The 23873-nt window shown below is 31.7% G+C and overlaps 1 protein-coding gene across 8 annotated transcripts in view; it reads right to left on the bottom strand.

Annotated features, from left to right (window-relative positions):
• The window catches only part of LOC145303489 (uncharacterized), a 731279-nt gene extending 712350 nt beyond the window's left edge, over positions 1-18929 (bottom strand). For all 8 annotated transcript variants that reach the window (XM_080144908.1, XM_080144909.1, XM_080144911.1 and 5 more), the window contains exons 1-2: positions 18822-18929; positions 2831-2863 (exon numbers count right to left, since the gene is read on the bottom strand). In XM_080144908.1, the coding sequence (XP_080001034.1) occupies positions 2831-2863; positions 18822-18861 (73 nt within the window). In that variant the 5' untranslated portion in view covers positions 18862-18929. The remainder of the gene's footprint in view (positions 1-2830; positions 2864-18821) is intronic.
• Between the last annotated feature and the right edge of the window lie 4944 nt (positions 18930-23873).

The following is a 23873-nucleotide window of genomic DNA, read 5'->3' as shown; positions in this document are numbered from 1 at the left end:
TTAATTATCATTGGTGTGCCCGGGTAACGGCAAAAGGTCCTGCTGAGAGAAAGATTGGATTTGTGATTTTCATTGTTATGAAAATCGGCAACAATATCATTTTTCTTTGGTAAATTGTACTCCGAAAATGGAATGACTAAGGGTTCAAGACTAAGGATGTTTATAATTTCTATATCTTTTCTTGAATTTAATCAGTAATATAGAGCATCAAGTTGTTTTTCTTTCGTTTGCATGAAATTGCTTTTCTTCTAGCGCGACAGATCGATGAAGCGGCGACATATCAACCCGGTTGCGAAATTAAGACCAACCAAATCGATTGACGGGACTTGCCACACTAACACACTCTGCTGACCTGCGAAGGACAAGTCACGCCCGGCCATGGCTGATTGAACGAGAACACTCTATCTTTGTTGATTAAAGAAATTGTTATCTTAGAAATTCCGTACAGATTTTGGAGCTCAGCATAAAATATTCCGTATTTGACGACACGCACCTGAAGAAGGTCGGAGATTTCGTTTGCCGAAATGTTATAAGAATAACACTAAAGATGATTACTAGTTCGAATGATACAAATAATACGAATTGTCGTTTGTGATATTGATTTCATAAGCTTAATGAATGCAAAATATACATGAAAGCAACAGAACACATTTACATTTATAACAAGTTACGAAAGTTACGATTGCATATAATTTGGATCATAAATGTTTTATGTTTTCATTTTTTACACAAGCAGCTTTAATACTTGTCTTTTAATATACTGTTTTTAAAGAAAACAGGAAACGAAAACAATGTTAAAGCAAGATATTGGAAAATAACTTAATTACGGTGGTGATAATCTGTATCCTAAAACACCTATATGAATGCAAATTAAGGCTTTCATTAAATTTGAAGAGCGGTTCCATCAATTGTTTATGTGTAGAGTACACCGCTGAATTTGAACCATTTCGTCATTCAATAAGACGAGGTAGCAGACGTTATCTAATTTTTAAGTTTAATTTGGTATGTAGCAAGTAGCAGTAGTTATGAAATTACATAATGATCGTGCTATCATAAAAATTAGTTTTATGAATTAAAGCATGTTGTATTAATGAGTTTCGTGGGAGGATTTAGTTGCATGAGAATTAAAATGTTTGCTACTTTTATTATTTAGATTACGTATTTGAGAGAGTATCTCTTGTCGGATTTTATGTAATAATTTGTAAACAAGGATAAAATGTATAATACTTTTTAGAAACCTGCTGTAAGTAGCGAGTGTTAGACATTTTCATAGGAAGTATTCTGCCGTTTTCTTAAAATGCCCGAGATGTGTGAGAATAAAGATAGTTTTATCATGTATATATATATATATATATATATATATATATATATATATATGCATATATATATATTTAGTAGAAATGGTAATTAATAAAAACCTGACGAAAGTGCTCAATACTGTTGTAGAGCATTATATATATAGATAGATAGAGATAGATAGATAGATAGATAGATAGATATGGATATTAAATGTTTAGATAACTTTCAAATCATAGTTAAAATAAAGAGTATATACAATGATATTGAAGTTGTTTACTGATGTTTCAAGACAACGTTTATTTTTCGATATATAATATAGCAGAAAATGTGTTACTATTTGTAAACTTCTCCTTACGTACCCGAGAAACAAACAGCAATTTTCTACAAAATTTCCCACTGTCAAAATATAGATTCATGAGTTTCAAAATGTGCACGTGATGAAGATTGGAGGTTATAGCAATCAGAATGTTGTGAAAATACCAACTAAGGTGAGAATAGTAGTCCCAATAATTCAAATAATAAAAACTTATCGATCCACATCTCAAACATCTCTGAGATTTATGGTATTGCGTCCTCAGCCAATGGCTTTAATCACTAACTATAATATATTGACTGCATCTTCGATCTACTGGTCTTTTTTCTTTTCGGGCTCAAAGAAGCAACAATAGCGAATTGATGTTTTTAGATGGGGTTTCAACCTGGATACAAACTCTGAGCATAAAATTATATGATCGGTCTTGGATATTTTTATATCCATATTCCACCTTTATTTTTGGGTGACTTAGCGAAACCTCTTGACTCAAAGTCTGGTTTAATCTAGTTTTGCACATCGAAAGCGAGCATCTCTTTTTCATGGGAGACGTCATTATCACACGTATTCATGGTAAACTTTCAGAGGCTTACATTATCTTCTTACTTCCTTCTAATATAGATTCTGCTAAAGACTGGTCTTTTTCTGACGTAATTGGACGATTTTAAAAGGCATTTAAGCAGACATGTTTCTGATAATTCAAGAGTAAGCAGAAAAACGTCAATTTTCTCGAGCAAACAGGAAATGAATTCTTTCACACATAATCATAATCGAAATTGGACAATTAATTTAAAGAATTACGTATGTGAAAAATTTAAATCAAAAGTTATATTCTGATGTCTAAAACCCAACAAAAGAAGGGCAAGAACTATGGTTCTCTCTAAACTACGCAATCGACGGTTATCTTCAACTTTCTTCTTTTTTGTTTTGTTTTATTTTGTTTTGTTTTGTTTTCATTATTTAAAAAAATATACTGTGACCCAAAAAATAAACTTAAGCAAATAGTTTCGTACGAAAGTCATTTTTTTCAGCAGATAGTTTCGTACGAAAATCATTTGCTAACATGGGGTAAAAAAAAAAGTTGAAGATAACCCAATCGGCTTATGGATGGTTAGCGTTAACGTTAGGGTTGGGTTAGGTGGTCCTTTTAGAAGAAATCTGTGTACAGAAAATACAATGACAAATGATAAATATGACAAAAGATAAGCATTTTATACTCACGTGGTCTGGCATAGCTTGTGGCTAACAGGAAGGCTGTAAAAAAAATGGATGCCATCATTATTTTAGTTTGTTTAGAAAAAACGCACAAAAGGTTACAACGTTTCTTTCTGTTATTATTTGTATAGTAAAAATGTTTTGTTTAATATAAATGTTTTTTCTTTAATTTTTTTTTTTAAATTTAATGTTTGTAATCTCTAAAAAAACATCCTCGATCAATGGCTCCACTCACTCTTAAGAGACATTGAACACATCCGTTGCACGTGTAATTATAAGGCAAGGGTTGCGCAATCTCCAAACACATCTCTCCTAGTTCGGTACTCCTTGAGTTCCGTGGCGAGGAAAAATTCAGGACGACTGGAAAAGATACCGATATAATCGGAGAGCACATACAGCACCTAGAATTCCCAAATAGTCACCCATCACTACTCAACGTTACTTTTCGGTACGTGTGTCCACGTAACTATGCCGTATGTGAAAATAACATATTCAGCCACTCTGATGAGTCGTAGACGACGAAACACGTGTTAGTGGATAATTATATTTTTAAAAATATATATATACCGCTCCCCATGTGGCGGTATCAAATTGGTTAAAGGGAAAATTATTCCCAACTCACATTTAGATAAAAATGCACGTTCGTAAATAATTAAATTCATTCAAAACGTATCGCAAAAACAAAACACACACACACACACACACACACACACACACATATATATATATATATATATATATATATATATATATATATATATATATATATATAGGATAGAGTTTGACTCCGAAATATATTTAATTTATAAATTTCAAATAAGTAAAATATTTGTTTATTTTCATAATATTGCGTTGTGATTTTGCTTTGAAGCGCATATATATATATATATATATATATATATATATATATATATATATATATATATATATATATATATATATTGAAGATCGTATCACGCTGGCTTAATTGAATGGAAAATGCTTAGAAAGGCTAAAACATGTAGTTTACTTACTTTACCTTGTTACCTATATTTAGTGGAGAAATGTGAAATTCTTAGTTTTAAGAACCGGGATAAATTACTAAATGTACAAGTTGAATCGGCTATAAACTGCAATCACTTTGGTAGCTACGCTTTAAGAAAACTATAAAAAAAAACAAATAGCGATCCCCACAGTAGTAACAGTAATTTCATAACCCCTCACTCCCAATATGTTAATTAATTAACAAATAAACCAATGTAAAAGGAAATTGGATACAAAGTTATCCCGATACACCACTGATTAATAACTATAATCACTATAAACCAACACAACCCTAATTAATAACGACACTCACCTAATCATGGAAGAAAACGCTAACATAAAGCAACTTAGCTAATTTTAAGGTAAGGACAATCAATTAGTTACCCTGCATCTCCATCTCAAACATCCGCCGCTTATAACAAACTAACTGAGCAGAAACACATTTTGCCAACAATTATATTAAGGTGAATGCACTTTACACATTTAATAATTAAACACCTGAAAACATTTAACTAAAATAGAACACTCCAACCAGGGAACTAAATGAACTGAACCTATCGTCACATCATCATGGAACCGTGTCTGAAACGATTAGTGTAACAGGTGAAGTCAGTCACATGCCAGTGACCGGCCGATCTGTTATACATATTTTTTTTTGTTTTATTTTTCTTAGTAAGATAACTATAATACTTTAGTTTAATGGTTTACTAGGATGACTATAATATTCTAGTTTCATTTTTTTTTTTTAACTAAGGTGACTATATTTTTTATTTTTCTTAATAGGGTTACTATAATACTTTAGTTTTATTTTTTTTTCTTACAAGGGTGACTATAATATTCTAGTTTCTTTCTTTTTTTTTTTTTACTAAGGTGACTATATTTTTATTTTCCTTACTAGGGTTACTATAATATTTTAGTTTTTTTTTTTCTTACTAGGATGACTGTGGATTTTTTAGAGTTTTATTATTCCTATAAGCGTGCTGTGGGTTTGGTTCGCTGTAAAAGTTTGCTGATTCTTAAAAATTGGCTTTCAACTGGTCAAATTTGGTCAGGGCGTAATTATGGCACATTTTTGTTCGTGTCACATTTATTCAACACCTTCTGCATCAAATTACACAGTGAAGCAAAATTCATAACCGACCTAATTAATGGCCACCTGTCTAGTATCGTATTTCCGAGTGTCAGCATAATGCAACGGTTGCTTATGCTGCATCTTGTTAATGATATCGTTTTGACATGATTGCCATAACTGCTCACCTCATTGATTATCTGTATCGGCTACCTTGCCTCTCTAGATCATATTCATCTATTGCTTTAAAACTGACCTGGTCCAATTTTCGGCTCAAGAAAGGAAGAGTCACGTTGCTAGTGCTGCGACACCTGATCAATGCATCATAAAATTGCAGACTGAAGCTGAGTTTTGTTCAACGTTTTTGTTCTTCCCTTGGGTTTACTTTGAATTTGACGCACAATGCACGCAAAAAAAAAGACGTTTCTGAATTTCATGACAAGCGCAATACAATTGAATCAAAATGCATGCTATGCTGATATATTAAAATGTATACAAAATTCAAAGGATTTGAGAATGCGTGCATTTGTAGGGGGATTTATTATGGAACTCGTTAACACATCCTTGCAATTTTACATTTTGCCCACCTGTATTATTCAGAAAATGCACTTGTGTAAATATCCTAATATACTCATATGGAGTTTATATATATATATATATATATATATATATATATATATATATATATATATATATATATATTATATACAGGGTGACCAAAGAAAAACGGGCCCAACTCTAATTAGGCCCCGTTTGTTAGTGTTTTGTCCGAATGAAATGAAACTTTGGTCATAACTAGTTTATTATATTCAAAACATCACATCAAAACACTAGGGTATTTCGCCGTTTTTTCTCCATTGACTGTAAAATGCTCAGAAAAACAATTGAATGTCCTCTGTTTTTTTTTTGTTTGCTTGTTTTTTTGTTTTTTTGTTTTTTTGGTCGCCCTGTATAAACAGTATAGTTACATTTAATGATCCAAATAATTATTTTTCGTGCAAAACAGCTCTTCCAACATGTTCAAATTTCGATACATTTTTTGACAAATCTGTTTCGGTATGCTGCAACAATCGATTATTATTATTATTATTATTATTGTTATTATTATTATTATTATTATTATTATTATTATTATTATTAGCATTTCAGCCCGGCGTTGCCCGGGTGTTTGGAGGTGTGTGTTGAGCAAAAAAAATAAAAAGTGGTAATAGGAAGGCAGGCTGGAACCCGTACCGCGAAGGAGGAAAAGAATGGGAAAAGAGTGACGTATTTGCTGTTACGACCACCGGCAAACCGGAAGTGACGTAAGTTTAAATTAAGGCTAGACAATCAAAAAGTGGGGATGACTTTCGAAAATATGGGCGAAAATAGCAACCCCTCCCTGTTGAAAAGTGCCCAGTTGAGGATGAAGAAATATTTTAGCAAATTTTTCGGTATTTGTTGTCTGAAGAGTCAGGCTTTAAAACGATACTGATCTTGTGAAAATCCGTCGCCTTTGTCGAAAGTTTTAGGCAGACATGCAAACATACATACATACATTTATATATTGGTAGCTCAAATTTTCGACCCAAACTGATTAAAAAGCTTGTCCTATCTCTGAATAGCCTTTATGTAAAATTTCAAGTGTTTAGACCAGAAATTGTCTGAGTAGTTTGGTAGAGACCGCAGAGGTCAAATTATTTTTAATTTGACTCCTATCATAATCCCTTAACATTTATTGTTTTGGACTCAATCAAGTTATTAAGTTTGATCCATGTCCAAGGAACATATGTTTAAATGTCAAGTGTTTGGACCCAAAATTGGCGGAGGAGTTTGGAAGAGTTCTCAAAGATAAAATCGTTGCACTTTAACTCTTGTTAACTATTTATGTATATATATGTATATATTTATTTATATTGTGTCTGTTCACGAAGAGGTCCCTATATGGTTGACTATAATAGATAACTGATCACATATAATGAAAGAAGATGTATCCAGAAACAGGAATGGGTATGTTTGATCATGATTCATTAAAATTGTGGGGTCTGCATACGCGCCTGGTCCACAACGTAAGGAAATAATAAATTTAAAAATTAAAAAAAAACGTTTACAAGTGTTTTTTGATATAGATGTACATAATGATACTTTGATAAGTATGTTTTAACTTAAATAGGTATGGTATTATAAAATTGTGGGGTCTGCGTTCGCATCTGGCCTCCATAGAATGAAAATAGGCACAAACTTTTATAAATACTTTTTATATTTGTCTGCGAAAGTATACTTTGATAATTATGTTTCAGTTTGAAGAAATATGGTATAATAAAATTATGGGGGTGTTCGTTCGCGTCTGACCTCCATAGAATGGAAATATGTCACAAAGTTTAACAATGTTTTTTTAATATAGATCCACAGTATATTGTGATAAGTATTTCAGTGTGAACAGGTATGGTACAAAGGTATGGGGTTTATCTATTTTATTTTTACTTTCATCATATTTTGCTTTGGTTTTGATACCCCCAAATTCGAAACTATTTCTTTACAACCCTTCCTTTTCATAACCTATCATACTTTCATAAATCAGAGTCCATTTTCTGTTGGTTTGTTTTTGAACCCAGTCAACGACGGGTACCTTTGCTAGTATATATATATATATATATATATATATATATATATATACATATAGATATATATATGCATGTATGCATGTATGTATATATATGTATATATATATGTTATATATATGTATATATATGTATATGTGTATATATATGTATATATATGTATATATATTTATATATATATATGTATATATATTTATATATATATGTATATTTATGTATATATATGCATATATATATGTATATATATGTATATATACATGCATATATATGCATATGTATATGTATATATATATATGTATATTTATGTATATATATGCATATATATATATGTATATATATGTATATATACATGTATATATATGCATATGTATATGTATATATATATGTATATATGTATATATATGTACATATATGTACATTTGTATGTACATATATACATATGTACATATATATGTACATATGTACATATGCACATATATATGTACATATATATATGTACATATATATGTATATATATGTACATATATATGCACATATATGTATATCTACATATATATATGTACATATATATATGTATATATATGTACATATATATATGTAAATATACATATGTACATATATATATATGTAAATATATATATATATGTACATATATATGTACATATATATGTACATATATATGTACATATATATGTATATAAATATGTGTACATATATATATATATATATGTACATATATATATGTACATATATATATAAGTAGGTTGTAGTTTGCTTGAAGCATTGTTGAAGAAAATTATAAGGTAAAATTAAAAGCCAAGAACAATGCGAGATTTTTTTTTTATATAGAGTAAAATTAAATGCAAACAAAAGAAATAAAGTTATTTTTTTTGTTGTTTATTTTTTCTTTTTCAGACAAATTTTAACTCTAAACGACAGTAATTTTTTTTCTGTTGTATTCAATGGTGATATAAATCTCAATATATTTCAGACTTATTAGTCCATTTTCAAGAGAAGACAGCGGAAGAGTGTTCAAAATTGGAAAAGTAGCCGCCGAGTTTGCCACGTGATACCGCGAAATATAGATCAAAAAATGACGTTAGGAGAACGTTAAAATAAATCAGTTGATGTTTGAAATACTTGTTGCGTTTGTGAATCAAGGGAGATGACTATTCAAGCAAGGGCTTTTTTTTTTTTTTTAATTATTGTTTTTCTTATGTTTTAAACTTATATTATAAAAGCAGAGCTCAATTCCAGTCTATTGTTTAGTGTGGGAGTATTTTTTGAAATAATTAAAGATTCGAGGATACGAAGTTGACCTACGTTTCTTGAAGAAGCAAGAATGTTGATGTGAAAATCTGGTTCTGAATTAATGCAAGTGCGAATATGTTTATAGAACGACGAAGCAGTAGTGTTTAAGTGCTCTTTAATTCGGTGATGAAGCAATCTGGTAGTGCTTCCGATGTAAGATGCACTGCATTTAGCGCATTGTAGGTCGTAAACAACGTGGTTCTTAAAGCATAAACCTGTGTGTGATATTGGGCAATTAGAGAGTGAACAAGGGGAAGGTGTATGCGATGGATGTTTTCGGTTGAGCTGTTGTCTTAAAGTAGATCCAGTGTGGATGAGTTGAATGTTGAGCCCCTCGCTGCGGATGGCTTTTCGGATTGAAGATGAGATTTTGTCACTGAGGAAGGGTAGTTTTAGAAAACAATTGTTAGAGAAGGGTCGGGTGTTGCGTTTTTTCTTTTTAAGTGAGGATAGGATCGTATTAGGGTAGCCGTTTAGTGAGAGGGTCTGTAGGAAATTGTTAGTGTGTGTATGTTTGTCGGAGATGTTAGTGCATTTGTCTTGTATGCGTGAGATTTCGGCATGTGCGTAGTTTAGTTTGTCCTTGAGAGGTAGCGCATTTCAAACATCAACTGATTTATTTTAACGTTCTCCTAACGTCATTTTTTGTTCTATATTTCGCGGTATCACGTGGCAAACTCGGCGGCTACTTTTCCAATTTTGAACACTCTTCCGCTGTCTTCTCTTGAAAATGGACTAATAAGTCTGAAATATATTGAGATTTATATCACCATTGAATACAACAGAAAAAAAAAATTACTGTTGTTTAGAGTTAAAATTTGTGTGAAAAAGAAAAAATAAACAACAAAAAAAAGAACTTTATTTCTTTTGTTTGCATTTAATTTTACTCTATATAAAAAAAAAATCTCGCATTGTTCTTGGCTTTTAATTTTACCTTATAATATATATATATGTACATATATATATGTACATATATATGTATATACATATGTGTACATATATATACATATATATATGTACATATATATATACATATATATATGTACATCTATATATATCTACATCAATATATGTACATATATATATGTATGTATATGTAAATATAAAAGAATATAAAAGAAATAAAGACGAAACGTTGATGAACACATATGTAAATATATATATGTACATATATATGCATATATATGTACACATATATATGTATGTATATGTAAATATTGTATATATATATATATATATATATATATATATATATATATATATATATATATGCTTACATGTCTGTCTAGGTATATGAACGCTCAACAAATTACAAGAAAAAAACTAATAAAACTCAAAGTTAAAGTAAAGAAATATTTCATTTAGCATAAAACAAAACATACAAATATTACTTACAAGTAAATAGACTTTCTTAATACTACTGTCACTAGTTTTGAAAGCGATTATAAAATCGGTTGCGTTTATGGTAAAAGGGAGATAAGAACTACTAATTTCAAATCAAATATTTCGTGTGTAAAAACTTAATAATAAGAATCTTAAATTTGGTCAGTAAGAAAATGTACAGAAATCCTTGTATCTGCCGAAGTCACAGGAGTTTCTTTCGGCTGGAGTTTCTTTCTAAAAACATCACTGAAGTTCTTAACAGCAAGTCAGACACTTAAAAAAATAATAATTTAGTGCAGCGTCTTTATATAGGTTTCTGCGTGCGATTTTCCTGATTATTTCAGACTTTTTTTAAATCGTGCGAAATAGAATATCTTAATGTTCTATGGAATGTCATTGTACAGAATGTTCTTGATTATTCCAGATTGTTCCAAAAACATTCTAAATAAAATATTTTAATAGTCTTTTTTTAAGGAAATTGAATGTCATAACATATTTCATGAGGAAATACCCTTTAATAACAATGTGTGTGTGTGTGTGTGTGTGTGTGTGTGTGTGTGTGTGTGTGTTATGGGGTTAAATGGTAATAAGAACGAAGGAACACGGGATTTTAAGAACGAACATGTATTCACATATATTACAGGAAAAAGCAGGTGGAGCAATACCCTTCCTCAATAGTCGCATGCCAAACTCAGACTGCCGGGCACCGGTACTCGATACCGGAAGTTACGTCACCAGAGGAAGGTACGTCATGAGATAGTCTATTAATCCCATGGAGGAGCGTCTCCAACACACCACTCCCAAGCTTTTTGTTCGTAAAAGCTGTCAGTACCTCTTCCTTTTAGGGGTTACCATCAATGACTCGGTAAACTTTCTCTTACGGAACGACCGCCGTAGTACGGGTATTGGTTGAGGAGGTCAAGATAAAAAGTTTCGAAGACCGTGTCTATCGGCTCATCTTCCAATGGTGGACTGTCGCTGGTTTCTACTGATCGACATCTTGATTGGTTCTGGTGACGTTTGTGGGTATATGTTGGTCCTTGGATGATATATACTATGTCACCAACTCTCTTAGTAATTGCACCCACCTCCCAGAATGATGAGTTGGTTTTATATCTTTTGAAAAACAGTCTTTCGCCTGGTATGAAACATTTACTGGATACATAAGTGGTCACTAGTGGCCTTGATTGTTTGGGTAAGAGTTTGTCAAAAACGGATCTCACTTTCCGTGCAAACATTATTTTTGCAAGTGAGACTGCTGTTGGTGTGTTCGGGTCGGGTGTAATCCTATACACGTGTAGAAATTGTTGAAGTGCTTTATCTGTTTGTGTCCCTTGGGCATTGTTAGGTAGCTTTGGCTTGGGGATTTCTTTTGGCGCGAGGTTTTTTTAGCTTCCGGCTTTGCAGTTTCAGTTTGTTAGTCTCTTTTGTCAGATTCCGTTGAAGCATCCTTTTTCGATTTCTCTGTGGCTGCGAATGGGACGTTTCGTTTCTTCTTGAAAACGGGCAGAGTGTTTTCTTTTAGTTCGAATCTTCCTATAGCCTTTGTACAGTTTCCTAGTCCCGGTGAAAATACTTATGGAAATCGCACTTTTAACTCGCCCTTCAGTTGTTGCGCTTTCGTAGACGAGTCTTCAACCCTATGACAGAATTTATTCATAGGTTGGTCCCACAATTCGAATCGCTCCATTCAGTCAGTACCGAACAGGTTTTCGGATGTCCTATGTACATACATTTTCACTTTTTAGTGACACCATTTAAGGTCACCGGGAGTGTGAGCTCTCCCTCCAATTCCACTTTATCGCCTGTCACAGCTCGAGCTGATTTGTTCATCTTCCGTATGTTGGTTTTCTTAGCTTTTTCCACGTATTAAGGTTAATGTTGGACAGGTCTGATCCGGAATCTAATTGTAAATGCAGTTTTATTTTCGATGTTAACTTTGACATATTTGCGCCGGTTCTTATCCAAATCCAAGTCGAATCTAGTCTGTGGGACGCGGTTCTTGGCCTTGTTCTTCCAGCATTGGGTCGCTTTGTGGCCTTTCATGCCACATTCGTTGCAGTACTTATCTTTGTAAAAACATTGACTCGATCAATGTTTCCCGCTGCAGCGATAGCATGGGCTTGTAGGGGATCTGGGTCTTGTGACTAAGTGGTACTTATTAGGTGTAGTCTGACTTTTCTCACTTCCAGCTTTGCTTTTTCGAGGTGAGTATTTTTCCGGTTTGAAGGTAATCATTCTAATAAATGTTGCGCGTGACTCCTCGACATTTCTCGAGTTGTTCCTGACGCAAACTACCAATTGACAATCCTCGGCCAACTTCTGGGGGGGGGGCGAGGCCCTGTTCGTTCTCAAGTCTAGAGAGAGAACACGTTGTCTAATCTCAGCGTTTTGAGATGAGACTAGACCCTGTGCAAAAATTAAACGCTTGATGTCATCTGCCAATAAGTGAGACAACGTAAATCATCGCGGTGTTTATTTACCACGGAGCAAAGGTCAGGTAATCGTCGTCGTCGCTTTTTTTGCAGGTTAAAGCACTTCTATCTTCTATGAAAGAGCGTAAAATTTGGGCTGAACAGTTCGGATAAAAGTTTGACCGCTTCAGAGAATTCCAATTACCTCGTCTTCCTGGGGAGAATATAATCCACAAACTTGCTATGTTCTGTGGCCCCTAATTTCCTCAAAAGTAGGCGAACTTTCTTAGCGTTGCTCCACTCTTGATGTTATGTAGGGGGTGGTGTTCATGTTAGAGGGAGGGAGAGATATAAGATAGGGATACATTTATAACTTCTGTGAATATTCCTCTAACATATATTTTAGAGATGAGATGAGAATCGGTTCTTATGACAGAAGGAGGGGACAGTCATTATTTCTTGCTGAGGGAGACACAATTCTTAAGATGGTGGAGAGACACATTATTTAGATGGGTTCATACACAAGTTCATTCTTACGATGAGTGGACACAAAGTTCATATAAATAATTCACAATACCTTTGGTTGTTGAGAATGACACAACACAAAACAGCAGTTACAAAATGATGGTGCTTCATTTATTTCTTCGACCGGTCAATGATTTCTCATCAAGGAATTCAAAGTTCTACATGATTTCAACTTCTAACCCTTCACCTCCAAAGGGGAATTCGTCCGACTCGACTATCCTGTCTGATCCTGTGTCGACTCTGTCCGACCCTGTCTCGACCCTGTCTCGACCCTGTCTCGACCCTGTCTCCTTGTCTCACTAAAACTCCCAACTATACTGAGAACTCATCTCTTAGCCATGACGTCATTGCATGGCCAACAACGTGTCCTGAACTCACGTGCACTGTTCACACATATCTTCAATAAGAATTCTTTAACCTATTTTTGGTCTAACTATTTTCTAATATATTTAACATTTGCTATTGTCCGTTTTCAAATTCCTTTTTCGCAATAACATTTCTAAACATCGAATTCCTTTTCAACAAACATTTATTTTGAAACTCTCCTAAATCTTAATTCCAAATCTAGCTTCCCAGGTTCGAATTCTCGGACTATCCTATCTCATTTTTACTACTTACAAGAACAAGAGACCTGTACTCGTAACATTGACAATCCACGATGAATATGTCATCATATCTCCGATAGAAAGCGTCAAACGTCCCCTCCAACTCCGGTTGGTAGGTAACGTTTTTATAGCGTTCCATATTGTACTTTGGGAAAAGCAAAATTGGTGTCCCTGTGTTCCGTTCTATCGAACATTTTTAACAATATCTCAATTTTTCTCAGTCTTCTGCTGCTGGTGCATCTGGACCTTGATTAGCTGTATTAATACTGCTTTAACATCCTCCATCTCTTAATGGCTTTTTTCCAAACGCAGGAAAAAAATCCATTTCCGTTTTTGACTGGAGAAGAGAGATAAAATAATAAAAAAAAGAAAATGTCCTTTCCTTGAGTGTGTGCGTATAAAGAGGGAGCAATTTATAATGGGTTATTTCTAAGGGTTTTGCCAAGAATGACAAAAACCTAAGAAATAAGCCATTATAAAGGTGGATATTATATAACCCATTATATAAGGTGGACAAATAAAAATGTTAATTGCGAAACAAAAAGAAAAAAGATGTACTGTGATACAATACAGTTGCAAAATAATAAAAATGATTGCAGAATTGTCTGGCAGTTAACCAAAATGGTTGGGTTTTTTCTTTTTTTATGTGTGTGGGGGTCCCACACGGAAGAAAAAAAGTTTTTCACTTCAGAACCGACAGATAAAAATAGAATATTTCAGAAAATTCCACTTAATGAAAAAGTATCTTTCTTTTAGTCCAAGTAAAACGAAAGGGGAAAAAACATTTCGCTCCCGTTAAAATATTACATAAAGTTAGCAGCACATAACAAAGGCAAAAAAAATATTTTCACTTCATTTAAAAAATGTTAAAATTTGCATACGTATAAACAGTCGACAGTTTACAATAGAATTGTCCTCGCGGTGAAAATTGGGTCAACATTTTTCTCTTGTTTTTTATTCTTCTTTCAATAAGCAACAAAACTAACTTTTACGGCCTAACAAAATTCGTTAAGCACAATTCATTTCAATTTAAATATAGGGACAATAAGATTACTTACAATTGTGTCGATAACTTTGACTTGTGTTCGTTTTCTTTTTTTTCTATTTTTGTGTAGAATTTTGTTTTTAGACGTAATTGCCAGCTGACTTCTTAGCTTGTAAATCAGTTCTTTTGGAGTCAATTAAATTTTTTTAACCCGTGTGAAAGTCGAATTCATCGTCGCCAGTTGTTGTGGGGTTAAATGGTAATAAGAACTTATTATTTTCTATAATAATAAATACGTAATCTGCACGAATTGAAATATCATATATAAGCATATCTTACCACCGGGCAACAACGAGCTGCATCCGCTTTCGAAAATAGGCGTTGTTGCCTGAAGAAGTCTCTAGTTACTAAATACTAGAAGACCGGAACATGCTCATGGCTGTGTTGCAACAAATAACTGCTTATTTAATATATATATATATATATATATATATATATATATGTAAGCAACGTTGAATCTGACCAGTGCGAAATAGGTGACCATTTGGGAGTTCCAGGTGCTGTATGTGCTCCCTGCTCATCTCGCCATTGTTTCCAGTCGTCCTGGACGCCTCCTTGCCACTGGACTCAAACAGTGCAGATTCAGGAGAGGTGTGATTGAATATTGCGCAACCTCTGCCTCACAAAAAAATATTACACGCAGCTGCTCCTATAGGGGGCATCCTCTGTCTTTAAAGACTGAACGAAGGCATTGATATATATATATATATATATATATATATATATATATATATATATATATATATATATATATATATATATATATATTCCTGTCTGTTTGTTCACAATTTGATTAATTGGTAATTAAGTGCAAACATTTTTACAACATAAATGTGTCTTACTTTAATATTTCAGTTATTTCTTTCTTTCTCTCTCTCTCTCTCTCTCTCTTTCTATATATATATATATATATATATATAGTACGATACTTGCAAAAATATACAATTAAGAGATCACCTTATTTGCATATGACATTAAGAAAAATCGATTTTACTAAATAGCGGTATCTTAGTTAATGTTTCTAGCGAGAGAATTATTTTTAGTATTCTATTTAAAATTGTTATTTAATAACTTTTAAACAACAATTATATTGATAATATATTTAATTTCATTTATTTTGGAATTAATATTTCCAACAGCAACCTTTTTTTTTTAACTTTTTTAGAGTTATTTGCCCCTATATGCTATCCATAAAAAACAAACGTTTACCAAATATCATTTGGTAATTTCGTTAAGTTTCTAGCTGGAAAAAATATTCCATGTAGATATAAAAAATGTTTAGCTTTTATTGTTGTTTTTAAATATTCAAAATAAAAACCACTTACGAAAAAAAACTGAAAAGATTTCATTTATTGTTTTATTTTATTTCTTATGCCAATACAGAAATCGATAAATTTTTGCCACGTAATTCAGCGTTGTTTAATCTCTAAAAAAATAAAGATCTACCGCCCCCCTGTAAATTCCACAATTTACACTTTTTTTTCTTTTTCACGTTAATTTCATCGATTACAAACTTAATTTTCTAATTAAAAAGTTAACTTTATACGACGTGATCCAGCGGCATTTAACCCCTAAAAAATGGAGATCTACTTTTTTTCAGCCTAATATATTTAAACAGCCTTTATAAATATTATGAGAGATGAAAATTTGAAAAAAATATAAAATCACTTTTCTATATAAATTTAACGTAAAATGAGCACCCACTCTTTGGCCACATAGCGTTCAACGAGACATGTCATTTCTAGCATTTTTTCAAGTTTGGTGATTGAGGAAGATTGAAAAAGCTGACAAATACAATTTTTTTTTCTGGTGGGGCGGGGAATTACATTGAAAACATAAAATAACAATAAATTTAATTATTTTTTATGAGACCATTCTCTACTTTCACCTAACAATTTATTAAACAAGACAAAGCCCAAAATATGACAAATTCAATTTTTGTGGGGGGGGGGGTTACATTGGAAACATAAAATAATAATAAATAAAAAGCTAATCTAAAAGCCCCCCCACCTAAAAAAAGCAAATCTAAAATTCCCTTTATTTACAAAAAAAAAGCTAGTAACAAAAGTGCCCTTACAAAAAACAAAGGTAAATGCGTAGTTTAGCTGCGTAACTTATTTGACAGACAAAAAATTATAAAAACTATTTATTTTTATATAAAACATTATTAGACCCAAAGGTTGAAATAAAACAAAAAAAAAATTCGTTTTTATGTTTTTTATCATATTTTTATTAGACTAAATGTGCACGACTTGCACGTTTAAAATTAGTCCTTTTTTAGGTTTGAAAGATTGGCTCTTTTGAGGCCAAATTCGGCCTTTTTCACGCAATGTGTTTTATATAAAAAAATAAATAGTTTTTATATTTTTTGTCTGGCAAATAATTTACACCACTAAACTACACACTTACCAAAATAAAAAATAAATACACGCATTAATGTTTATAAACATTATTTTTTTAGGTTAAAAAAATCGTGAGTTTTCTTAGAACATTGATCCCTTCTGCCGAAATATTTGGTGGAGAGGGTATCAGATACTTCTTTTTTTTGGGGGGGGGCGATTACATTTACATGTTTTTATCCATTCTTTTATTTTTGAAATTGTTGTGGAGTATCCACGATACCCATGATGAAAATGATTAGTAAACGGAACTTCATGTCAAACCAGGCAACGCCGGATACCACCGCTAGTATATATATATATATATATATATATATATATATATATATATATATATATATATATATATATAAGTGAACATGTCTGTGCGTTTGTGTACATTTCCCTGCGCAATAACTCTGTCAATTTTTAGTCTACAGAATCGAAATTTGATATACAGGCTACTGAGATTTGGAAAAATCTTTGTAATCCGTTTTCAGTCACAAATTTGGCTGTTGACGGGTCAAAGTTCAACGATTTGACCTTTGAGAATTCTACCAAACTCCTCCGACAATTTTGCGTATAAACAATTGAAATTTTAGATATAGGTTCCTTGGACATGGATCTAACATAATAACTTGATTTTGGTCCAAAACAATAAATGTTCAGGGGTCATAATAGCGGTCAAATTTTAAAAAAAATTGACCTCTGCGGTCTCTATCAAATTACTCAGACAATTTCTGGTCTAAACATTTGAAATTTTACATAAAGGGTATTCAGAGATAGGGCAAGCTTTTTAATGGGTTTGGGTCGAAATGTTTTAGTTACCAATATATAAATGTATGTATGTATGTTTGCATGTCTGCCTAAAACTTTCGACAGAGGCGACGGATTTTACCAAGATCGGTATCGTCTTGAAGTTCCATCTTTTAGACAGAAATATCGAAGAATTGGCTAAAACATTAATATCTTCACCTTCAACTGGGCACATTTCTTTAGGGTGGGTCGCTTTGTTCGTCGATATTTTTTAAAGTTATCCTCTCCTTTCGATTGTCTAGTCTTAATTTAAACCTACGTCACTTCCAATTTGATGGTGGTCGTAACAGCAAATACGTCAGGTTTTTCCCCGGTTCTTTTATTCCTTCATGGTACGGGTCCGAGTCTGCCTTCCTATTACCACTTTTTTTTTTGCTCAACATACACCTCCAAACACCCGGGCAACGCGAGGCTGAAATGCTAGTATATATATATATATATATATATATATATATATATATATATATAGTAAACACTTAATGAACCCTGTTTTCTATTTTGAAATTTAAGTTAGTGTTCCTTGTTAATCTTTAAATCCTCTTTTGTGATTGTAAATTTTCCAGTAGTAAGTCCTGTTATGGGAGAGATATGGGTGCGATACGTTGAACTTAATAAGTATCTCTAGGAATTAAAACTGAATCTTTAAAAATAGAATTTGCATAGTTCTCTAGTATATATATATATATATATATATATATATATATATATATATTTATATATATATTTATATATATATGTGTGTGTGTGTGTGTGTGTGTGTGTGTGTGTGTGTGTGTGTGTGTGTGTGTGTAGCATCCTACATCAGTAAGTAAATAAAGTTTTACTTACCTGTAACGCCCCAAAGGGCGAGGAACCAATTCACCGCCATGACCGTTCTGAATAAATTATTTCATTAATTTTGTTTATATACCAGCACTTGACGGCAGCACCTGTGAACTGAAGTTGACAGGAACAACAAAAGCCAACCAAACGTTTAATTGTTTCGGATGAGTTTCTTTCATGCATCCAAATTGGTTAACATGATTTTATGTTGAAAATGACCCAAATCAGTGAATCGAGTTTTAATTAAATGATATTTAGACAATTGAAGTCATCAACCTTTATTAATAAGCAAAACATATGCTGCACAAGAGCAAGACTATTTCATTATGACACAAAGCGATATATATATATATATATATATATATATATATATATATATATATATTCAGAATGTGAGAGATTATATATCATAAAATTCCACAGCCAAACAACGTCGCAGCCCACAAGAGCCATGATAATCAACGAACCGTGGGTGATTAGCTATTAGCTTGTTGGATGACCGTGTAACCTTGTCGAGACGAAGTAGGTCCAATTCACAATCGGATTTCGGCGTGGTTCGCTTGATCTGTGTTAGTTATTAGAACTTCTTGTGTGCTGAGAGTTTGCTCAGTTGGCAGAGCGCTTGCCTCATATGCAAAAGGCTTGGGTTTCGAATCCTGACTTCGGATGTGTCTAACTGATGAGCCCAAATGAGGACGAAACTCGAGTCTTGGACTTCTGGTTCTTTGACTGTTATGGCTTTTGTGGGCTACAATGTTGTTTGGCTGTGGAATTTATTATATATATATATAATATCTTTGGTTCCTAATTGTCACAACACTATAGTCAAACAAATTATTTACTAACACCCGAAACGTATTTATTTTATTTGTTAACTGTGTCTGTTTATTGAAAGAAATTCTGCATCTGTTTTGTTTTAAACCGTTAAATTTTGAATTATTTATCTCAGTATAAACAGTGTTAAATATAAGGAGTGGATCTTATATATATATATATATATATATATATATATATATATATATATATATATATATATGTGTGTGTTGAGAGAGAGAGAGAGAGAGAGCGAAAGAGAACTTGAATTCCTACTGAAGAGAACTTGAATGCCTACTTAGAGAGAATATGAATGCCTGCTTGACGCTATTCTCGAGTGTCTAAGGTCTCTCTGTACAGGGGTTTGTCAGAACAACCTGACTAAATATTCCAAACATTTTGTATTTGCTGCCCACATAAGATCTCATCAGTATGGCTAACTGACATTAGCTTTTACGAGGAATGGTGCACCTTCTCCAAGTAACGTTACTTCAAATAATAGCACAAAGCTGGATACTCCACAAGACTAGATAAATTCTTGTCCTGAAATCCAGTAAGATCAAGAGACCAAAACGAAAAATATACTACAACATATGAAAATGACTAATTGTGGAGAAGAAAACGATGTTCCCAATTTCTTTATTAACTCTGCATTTGAGAGATAAAGGACTTTAATGGAACATTCAAATATTTATGTATCTTATATAGAGTACATGTGTTAGTCCCAGGCTGTTGGCCCCTTGACCTCTGAGAACTTCGACTGAAGTAAAATGAAACAAAAAACATTGGTGATGGGACGATGCCAATATTTTTCCCAATTCCGATACAATTACAGATTTCGTGCTAAATTCCAGATTCTGATACAATTACCTATTCCAATTCCAATTCTTTATAAATCTCTAATTATTAAACTATAAGATTGTTATTTTCCTCGATTTTCATAAAAAAAAAAACATGTTAAATATGCAGATATTTTCCTAAACGTCAAAAAACACTTGTGGAGGATGATCTATCGGTTTTAGCTTTATTGGTTATTTAAAATCAATACATGTTTATTATTTTATTATTACCACCAATAAAAACCGTGTTTATCAGTGTATTTGAAAGATACAAATGGTGGTTGACACTTGATTACGTTAAGTTTGGGAAAATAAGTTAAAAACTTAAAAACTATACAAAACACTGTCAGAAACCCACTGAATATATGTTACCGTGACATAGGCGGTGGGTTTCTGACAGTATTTTGTATAGTTTTTTAGTTTTAACTCATTTTCTCAAACTTAACGTAATCAAGTGTCAACCACCCTTTGTATCTTTCAAATACACTGATAAACACGTTTTTTCAAGCCAACTAAATGTTACATTACATAAAAAGGGTTTGTATTTCTAAACACAGATGCGAAAAAGTTGTCGAAAAAATAGATATATAACAAATAAATGTTATCAAAGGCAAGAGAAGTCAATTTTCTACCTAACTGGATAAGATTTTAGTGTTTATATGGTATGTAAAATGTTTAATCGTTTCGAAAACATGCAGTGTTTATATTTGTATTTGAAAAATACAAATGGCGGCAGACTGTGTTGAGCATGTTCAATTTAGGAAAATGAGTTAAAAATAAAAAATTATACAAAATACTGTTAGGAACTCACTCAATATATGTTACCGTGACATAGGCTAACATATATTCGGTGTTTTTTTTAACAGAACTTTCTATAGATTTTTAGTTTTAACTCATTTTCCCAAACTTAAAGTGTTTAACATAGAGTCTGCCGCCATTTTTTATTTTCAAATATAGCGGTAAACGCTGCGTTTTTTTTACCCAAATAAACATTTTTCATTAAATAAAAACACTAACAAATTATCCAGTTTAGTAGAAAAATAACTCATCTTGCCTTTGATAATATTTGTTATACATTTGTTTTTTGACAACTTTATCGAATCTATGTATACAGTAATACAAACCCAATAAAAAAACTAAAAATTATCCAGTTAGATAGAAATGTAACTTATCTTGTCTTTGAAAACATTTACTTGTTATTTATTTGTTTTTGTTGACAACTTTTTCAAATCTTTGTGCAAGTACAAACCCGAAGGAGGTATTTTTCTGTCTATTTTTATTTTTGGTACCGTGTTATTTTAAAATAGTTTTACCAAGTTAAATTTAAATTTCACGATATTTTCTTTTGGGGGAGGGGTATTTTTTACATTAGGTCCACCTCCACAATTTTCTTTAAAATGACTACTTTTATAAGTTTTGACGATGCTGAATAAGAAAATCTCATTTAAAATTTGCAGAGGCAAGTAGTTTTCGAGATATAAAGACCTGTACTATGCACTATAATTCACTGGCGGCCATGAATAAATACCCTCAACTTCCCTATATTAAGAACGCCTCTAACCTCCCCACATGTTGAAAATGGTTTTTGGAATAAATACCACAATTCTCTCTATGTTAAGAACGGCTTTCGGAATAAACATACACACCCAACCTACCCATATTAAAAATTGTTGAGGTGGACCTAATGTGAAAATTTACCTTTTGCTTTGTTTCTTAATAAATTGTTAGTTGAAAGCAAAGAAAAGTTACAAAACACCATCCCCTCCCCATGGTAAGAATAGCTAAAAAAACGTTTTTTTTTGTATAAATCTTTCTGTATTTCACCTAATAATTTCTTTAATAAAGAAAAAGCATTCATATTTTCTTATATAAAAACAACTTCTGTTTTAAAAAAAAGTGTACTTTAAATTTAGTTAAAAGTTTACAATCGACTGACGTATACTTTCAAAATATCTTTTTTATACTTTCGCGATATCTTTTTTTAATAATAAATTGTTAGTTGAAAGCACAGATTAGTTACAAAACACCCTCTCCTCTCCACTGAAAAAAATAAAAAAGGTATTATTTACAAAAATGTAAAAAAACTATACTTTCATCTAACAATTTATAGTTTTAATAATAAAAAAAGTTAATATTTTCTCATATAGAAACAACTGTTTTAAAAAAAAAAAAAAACGTGTATTGCCAATTTTGTTAAAAAATGATTTTTACAAAAAATTGGAAGGATAAACAAATGAAGGCAGAGTTGTACACCCATCACCCCCATGCATAATTTCTATACTGATAGTTTTTTGGAAAATTGTTCACTGGATTGATTGTACACTAGTTTACCAGATTATGAAAAAAAAAATCATTATTTTGACATTTGAAAGGTGCTCACTTTTTAGTTACAGCGTTCTGGTAAATCAGTCACCCATTTTGTAACCAATAACAACGCGGGTATATCAAAATCATAGAAATTAAAATGGCATGAGTCTACCGCATTTGTAAGGCAGAAATATTTTTGTTTCTCAAAGAATGAATATGACTTTTTTTGGTTTTATGAAAATAAAGTTTCGAGTTTTTTGTCTATTTTCAAACTTATTTAGTTTTTGGTATTGAAAAGTGAGTTTGTGGGTGTATTTTTGTTTTAATAATTTATTTGTTTTTATGAAAGGTGAGCTTGTGGGGTTTTTTTACAATAATTTATCTATTTTATGAAAAGTGAGGGGTTTTTTTTCAAAACTTTTTTTTAATGCTGGAGAAATGTTTCATAATTTTCCATCCCATTGTCAATTTTCATATCGTACGCCTTCCGATACATTGCTTCGTCACCATGGGACCATTTAATATCTCTCGAAGACACTTCCGTTTTTAGAAAAAAAATGGGTGACTACCGGAAGTAAAACCCGGAACAGTCTCGGAGAATCGATTTATGAAAAATATTTTTATTTTTTTTAATTTATAATTTGCAATATTAAATTATTTTAATAACATAAAAACATACCGGCAGATTTGCCGTTTAGTTGTACAAATATCCTCAAACCAGGTAATCACAAAAGTTTGTTTACATGTTTTACAAAATTTAAATAGGTAAAATATAATAACATAATCATTAAAAATGTGATCATGTGATTAAAATTTAATTTAAATTAACCATGTTGTTTAACAAATTTAAAAAATAATGCAAGATGAAGTTTTAAAATGATTAAGTATTTTATTACATAATTTAATATTAAAAAAAAATTAAACAATAAAAATAAAATATAAGGAATAATATATATATATATATATATATATATATATATATATATATATATATATATATATATATATATTATCCCTTAATTGGAATTCATTTTTGAGATGAGCATTATATATATTAATTTATTTTTATTTCGGACTACTAGTCTCATCTTTATTAGTT

This window comes from Euprymna scolopes, chromosome 19, assembly GCF_053919585.1.
Source record: "Euprymna scolopes isolate OS-2025 chromosome 19, ASM5391958v1, whole genome shotgun sequence".
Lineage (NCBI taxonomy): Eukaryota > Metazoa > Mollusca > Cephalopoda > Sepiida > Sepiolidae > Euprymna > Euprymna scolopes.
Note: the sequence above shows the minus strand (reverse complement) of the source record. Positions and strands in the feature narration are given on the sequence as shown.